Below are 6,853 nucleotides of genomic sequence, written 5' to 3' on the forward strand. Positions count from 1 at the left end.
GTGGTAAATACCAGTTTCTATGGTATGTATGTATGTCGGAGAGTGGTGGAATTGTTTTTCCACCGCGGCACTTAGGCCTTATTAGGCCCTTTGTACACTCTCCTTCATTACTCGAGTACTTTTCTTCAAACCATCCTATTTACTACACGGGTGGCTCGTACAGTTTATGTGTGATAGCATGGTCTTGAGGTACAGAGATTTTCTTTGCTTTGTTTTCATTACCATTTATCGGGGACCACACGCATGCGGCAAATGTTGAGCGACCCAGGTCTCTGGTAGGCTGCCACAGCCACGTCCCCGAGCCTGCCTTAGGTCACCCATCCAAATTCCAGCCTGCGTCCGTGACACCCGGCTAGGCGGTCCCATTACATTTCGGGATGTTTGGAGAACCGTATTGAATCTACTGAATGATAATGAAGAACAAAGTTTTATAAACCGTATTAAGGCGAATAAAACTTCATCTTTCAAACGGTTTTCCAGGTCGAACTTCTCCAAGATCTGTTTCATACCTTGTTATTGAATTCCAGCCTACCTTTTTGTCTTGTAGCTACTGCATCATTTTTCCACTTGCCGTAACTCAGTAGTCGCTTTGTTGCAATCTCTTGGCAATCTACTTGCGTTCAAACAAATGTTTTGTGTCATTGAAAAAGTTCACCATTTCTCTAATCATACTGAAATGAAAAAAAACGCTTAGATTAACAAACCAAAAACTCGCATAGCTTGTACAGCTATTGGCTATTTCTGGAAAGTGGTTATGTGGCATCTTCTGAAGTCAGTTGTCTATGTATTTTGCCCTCCCCCCCCTGTAAAACTTGTTGATGGATAAACAGCTAGGTAACAAACAGACAACTACGTAAATATAAAGCTAATCCTTTCTTTCTTTTATGGTTTAGTATAGTATAGTGATATGGATAGTGAGTTTACCAGCTTGGAGGGGATTTTCAATGATAAGTTCCATGCATTAATAATACTCATGGAAAAACTGACTTAAAACTTATTGCGAATCTCTGGAATTGTCCCTCAGGATGAACAAGTAAGTATTTCTACCTATTTTTCTGGTTTTGTACTATTAACTATGTTTTCTTTTTATAAATAGGCAATTTACACGCATGTGTGTGTGTGTGTGTGTGTGTGTGTGTGTGTGTGTGTGTGTGTGTGTGTGTGTGTGTGTGTGTTAATAAGTGCGAAAAATGGGCATATCGACAATAGCAATGAATTAAAGGATATTGTGGTAACATAACCGAGCTATCGATGGAACCAGCGGTTCCAAAAATGTTTCTTCGTAGTATTGGTAGTCAGTATTAAAAAAATTAACAAAACATATTTCTGTCAATCGAGTTTTTGCTCCTCCATAATAGGCTATTGATTATATCCAAAAAAATAGGATTAAAAGGAACTATGACGTTCAAGCAATTTTATTAGGGTCATTAGAGGGTGGAAATTGGAGATACGGGTGAAAATGCACCCCTTTCAGTTTTTTAATTGTAGCTCGAAAACGAAGCAAAATTCGCTATAGTTCATAGGAAAAATTATTTAGAGAATTGAATTTCCCATCGAAATAGCGAAATAGCTGGAAAGCTATATTATGTAAGAACCTTTTATTTTTCTTTTTAATATAGCATGTACAGTTGCACCTTTTAACTCGTACTCTCTTACGAATCATTATATGATATATAAAAGAGTTTCACATAGCTTTTACAAAGTTATCCAAATTTATGCAAGCGATAAACAAATATTTTAGACGAACCAGCTTCATTTATAATTACATATAAGATTAGGATGCAATCCAAAAGTAATATTTAATTTATTACTGTTAAATAAGTAGTACTCTTATAAATTAAAATAATTGTATTTTAAGCAAAGTGATTCATGCTGTATTAATTTTATTTGTGAAATTTTGGGACGCACGCCGCTGTGCAGTCGCCCAAAGTTGGTCATGGCGTAGCTCAGTCGACAGAATAAACTTGTAACCATTACAACAGGAATTAAATTTAATGATATCGAAAATTTATTAGAGAGCAAAAGGCAACACAAAAGAACTCCTCTAATTGTTCCAACTTTACAAACTTCAGTCATTCCTGTATTGATGAGGGGTATTGCAAATTTCATGCGGAGGCTTTTGTACATTGCGTCCTCTCGTTGGGGGATCGCTTTAATGACTTTCTCTGACAAAAAATGTATTTTTATCATTTAAATGAGGTTTCTCATAATTTTTTTGTGGTATCTGGAAAAAAAATATAATATATTTGTGTGTGTGAGTGTGTTATTATCCACATCGTTTTCGACAAATATAAAGCTGAATAAAAATAAAAGAGAAATTAAATGTTTATGTTATTTTTTTATTACATAGGGTGTAATAAAACAGGATATTTTAAGAAGCAATTTTTTTTGCAAATCCACATACATATATGACATAAATGCTTAGTTAAGTTCTGAAGATGGTTCTCCTTAAATATTTCCGAAACGTCTGAAGATACGTAAATAAAATCTTGCACATACTTTAAACTTTTTATGCCTTCTAATGTAAAATTAGAAATAAAATTAGGTACGCCAGGCAGACTAAAAGGACTATGAAGTTAATAGTATCTTAGTTCTTTGGGGCTATTTTTCTCGGAATTTGAAATTTCTAAGATTTTCTGACAAAAATTGAGTTTAGTGTCATGGGGCATCACATATAAAAACTGTTCATAATGTATTCGTTCAAATTGTTTAGATATTAATGTAATTTTTACGTTTATTTATGACAAAAATATTTTGCACTTCTTTTTTAACAACTAAAAATGTATTACCCAAGCACAGCATTCCTTTCAACTCCCATAAAGGAAAGTACGCACTCTTTCAAAAATTTCAGATGTGTTATGCCCCGTATTACAAATGGAATCATATGATTTATAAGATTATTTTCATTTAGGCCAATGAATAGAGCATTAAATCAGTGATTTTTATGACAAAAATACTAGTAAAAAACGGACTGTACCATCATATAAAAGACAGTCTGTAGATATACGCTTATATGTTTCCTACTCCAATTTACCATTAATTAATTTTATACATAACATTTTTATGCAAAAAACGCTTTTTTTATTCGTTTTTTTGCTTGCGAAGCAATCTGAATGCTATAAAAAGACAATTTGTAGGGAATCGAAATATGAATAAAACGAGAGGTCGATCGATCCGATCGGATAATTAGAAATGACGAAAAATCAGGAAAAATCGGAAAATGTAGCGTTTCTTGAAATATTCATTATTCCGCCATTTTTTATGTTGTAGAGCTGACACAAAAGTAGTGAGTTGTATGTACGTTAAGTGTGCACAAAGCAGGCGCTATTGGACCATTAGTTCTGGCACAATTGCAATTTGAATTTTTTGGTGGACTATTTTGCAAAACTATTAGATGCGTTGGAGTTGGTCTGATTTTAATTTTTCAGCCGGATTTAAATACTACAAAACGTATATTCCAATTTTCCGATAAAATGATGCGAAATAGGTGAAAAATTCCTCCGAATATACCCAAAAACGGCCGAGCGCGCGTACGCGGTCGAGTAGTCGGGAGATGAGGGGCATTTTCCTGTTTTTGTCTGAAATAAACTTTTAAATTACTTTTTCATCAATGTTTGATAATTGATTTTTCAATAGATAGCACTGTAAATATTGTTCATCTGTTTTTACAATCAAATTTAAACTTTTACAATCTTTTAAAAAACACAAGAAACAATACGTAGGTAACAGAATTTTAAACCACACGTAAACAAATTACGTTTAATAGGAAAAGAAAGTGGTGAATAGCTATTATTTGGCCTCGCACACCATTACACCCTAAGACTTGGAGGGAAGTGAAGGTCATATTCATCCCCTAAACAAGTAGGTTGGATTATACATCCCCAAAAGCATATCGACTTATCAGTCTGACCTCGTTTATGTTAAAAACTATGGAAAAACTGTGCGAGCTATATATAAGGGATGGTATACTGACAAACAGACAGTTATCCCAATCAACATGTATATACCCCAGGGAGATCTACCGACACTGCCCTCCACCTAGTGGTGGGTAGGATCGAAAAATCCTTGGATAATAATGAATCCACCATAGAGGGGGCATTCGATAAGACAACGTTCTCAAAAATGAATTCAGCTCTCTGAACAGAGGTATTCCCCTCACCATCTGTAGCTGAATATTAAATATGCTTCCCAAGAGAGGTATAAAAATTAGTGTTGCAGATGCCTCCGTGAGAGAAATTGTTGCCAGAGGCTGTCCGTACCACTGCTATGGAACTTGGCCACCTCAATTCGAAGGGTTTCTGTACAATTGTAACCTAAGAATTATCGAAAAATGGTGTGAGGACCATGCTCTGTCTGTCAACCCCAGGAAGGCGGAGATGGTCCTCTTTTCCAGGAAGAGGAAACTGGGGCTACTAAAGGCACCGACTCTTCTAAACACCACGCCAAGCAAAGTGAAGTATCTTGGAGTCACACTCGATGCAAAGGTAACATGGAATCTTCACTTGGAGAGAAGAATAAAAAAGGCGTACATATCCTATGAGCAGTGCCGCAGAACCGTTGGTAAAATTTGGGAGATGAAACCAAAGCTAATCATGTGCTTTAGTGAGACCAATGTTGGCCTACGGAGCTTTTGTCTGGTGGCTAAAAACCCAACAGAGAAAAGAATATCTTGTCTGAGCGTTACAGGAGCTATGCGAACAACACCAACGTTAGCAATGGAAGTGATGCTATGTCTGCCACCGTTAGATATTTATTTAAAGGAGGTAGCTCTGACAACTATGCTTTGCTCGAAGAACGTTGATGTTAAATCAAATGTAGGATGTGGAGAAGTCAGTTGTCGCCTATGGAATGAGGTCGTCATGAAGATGCCTCTTCTGCAGGCAGACACTGATAGAATTTCTTCTAAGTTTGTGTTTGACAGACCCCACACAGTACCCATCAAAAACAAGGAGAAGACCGCAAGTGAGGATGTAATTAACATCTTCACTGACAGATCAAAAAGGAAAGAAGATACAGGATGTGGGATCTATTCTATATCCATACACATCCGATATCAGTGGGCTATGCACATACGTNGACGATATAGACTTTTTTCCTGGGACCTTCCTGAACACAATGCAGAAAACCGCATCTCGATATCTGCTTCACCTAAAAATTTCCGCTATTCCGGTCGATTTTGATCTAAATGCCCTGGACTATTACTGCACCTCAATAAAAACAAATGGCTTCTTAAAGGTATGGTAGCCGCGTATACTTTGGAAATGAAATGCCAATATGCGACACTTTTATTACCGGTACTTTATAATCTACTGGATATCGATGCGACGGGCGCATAGCAGATGATATGCATATGCACGTTTCCGCGGTTCCCCATGCTCACATATTTATCGTACATATCGTTCAACTTTATACATTATAATTATATTCTGATTATTTGATTATTATGTTAACTCTATTAATGAAATTTTATGAATAAATGGTGTTTTTCTACAAACTGTTGCATCTTGTTCTTATTTCAAAAGTAACGATTGTAAATGCCGTATTTCACAAAAAAACTGAAGAACTTTTGATATTTTTAATTATACATTTATAAATACAAAGCTGTGTGTAAAAAGCAAGACTTTATCTGAATGCAAGTTAAGAACAATTGCCAAGACAATCCAGGTATAGCTTGCTCTACACACGCATATTGTCCAGGTAAGAACGATTCGGAGTCGGGATTTGGAACCTAGCCTGGTCCACTATAATGCTTTTTATTGCAGTCTCCTTGGAGTTCGCATTAAGGCATATAAAATTATTTTTAGAATGAAGGTAAGAGTAGTGACTATATATCAGATAAGAGTGCGATATTAATTTTTATATCAAAGCAAACTTGTATTAAAAAAATCGAATAATTTTTAGTAATAATGAACATTTTATATAAAAATGTTTATTAATTAATATACACATATTGAGATTCACATTATTTTTTTATTATTTGTTATTTCAAAAAACTTCGTGTAATGTACGTGTTGAAGCACACTGCATATTCCATTTTTTTTGTCAATTAACAATTTTGTCGTTTATAACAGTAAGTTAACAAAATTAATTGAAAAATGTTGAATGAAAAACATAAAATAAACAGTGTACCTGAACATAAATATTTCTTACTTTTTGAAAAATATATTATATAAGTTTATTATAAGAGCACGGTTTCAATCACACAGACGAGCCGGCGAAGCAAGAAGAGCGCCAGAAGAAAGGGCACTGGCCGGCGGGGCCCACAAAGCGCCTACACCGGCTGCATTTGCGGTCGGGGTAGACGACGGATGGGGCCCACCTACGAAGGCTGTCCAGGCCTACACGAGATGAGGCAGGATAAAGAGGGATAATCCCCCTCGATCCCAAATCATTGAGGCCAATTTCTAGCCATAGAATAATGGCGCGGTTTCAATAATTCAATATGCATTTCAACGCCAATGCAGCCAACTTACTTTTGTATGAGATAGCATGTTTTTTTCTTAAAGATCTGAGCTAGCATGTTTTTCAAGCTTAATTTGAGGTAGCATTTTTTTCAAGTACAATTTTAGATAGCAGGTTTTCCAAGTTAAATTTAAGGTAGCATGATTTCGTAGTAACGCGTCGTTGTGCACTATGGGGTTGCTTATTATACTAAAATCTTTGTATCTTTTCCATTGCGTCACTGTTTTCATATAATTGAAATGTCATCTTGACAATTCCCAAATCTGGATTTATGGCAAATTTTAATACTGGTGTTACTGGATATGAAAATATGCCAAAAAATCGATATTTCAACGCTCATAAAATATACAGGGTGATTCAGTCATAATGTTATTAATTTTAACCACGTTAA

At 35.7% G+C, this 6,853-nt stretch overlaps 1 protein-coding gene across 1 annotated transcript; it reads left to right on the forward strand.

Moving 5' to 3' along the window:
- The first annotated feature begins 4,181 nt into the window (after positions 1-4,181).
- On the forward strand, positions 4,182-5,180 carry LOC111691902. The gene has a single exon (XM_023455410.1). The coding sequence runs from the start codon at positions 4,182-4,184 to the stop codon at positions 5,178-5,180; it is 999 nt and encodes a 332-aa protein (XP_023311178.1).
- Positions 5,181-6,853: the final 1,673 nt, after the last annotated feature.

The sequence above is a fragment of the Anoplophora glabripennis genome, unplaced genomic scaffold (assembly GCF_000390285.2).
Source record: "Anoplophora glabripennis isolate ALB-LARVAE unplaced genomic scaffold, Agla_2.0 scaffold666, whole genome shotgun sequence".
Lineage (NCBI taxonomy): Eukaryota > Metazoa > Arthropoda > Insecta > Coleoptera > Cerambycidae > Anoplophora > Anoplophora glabripennis.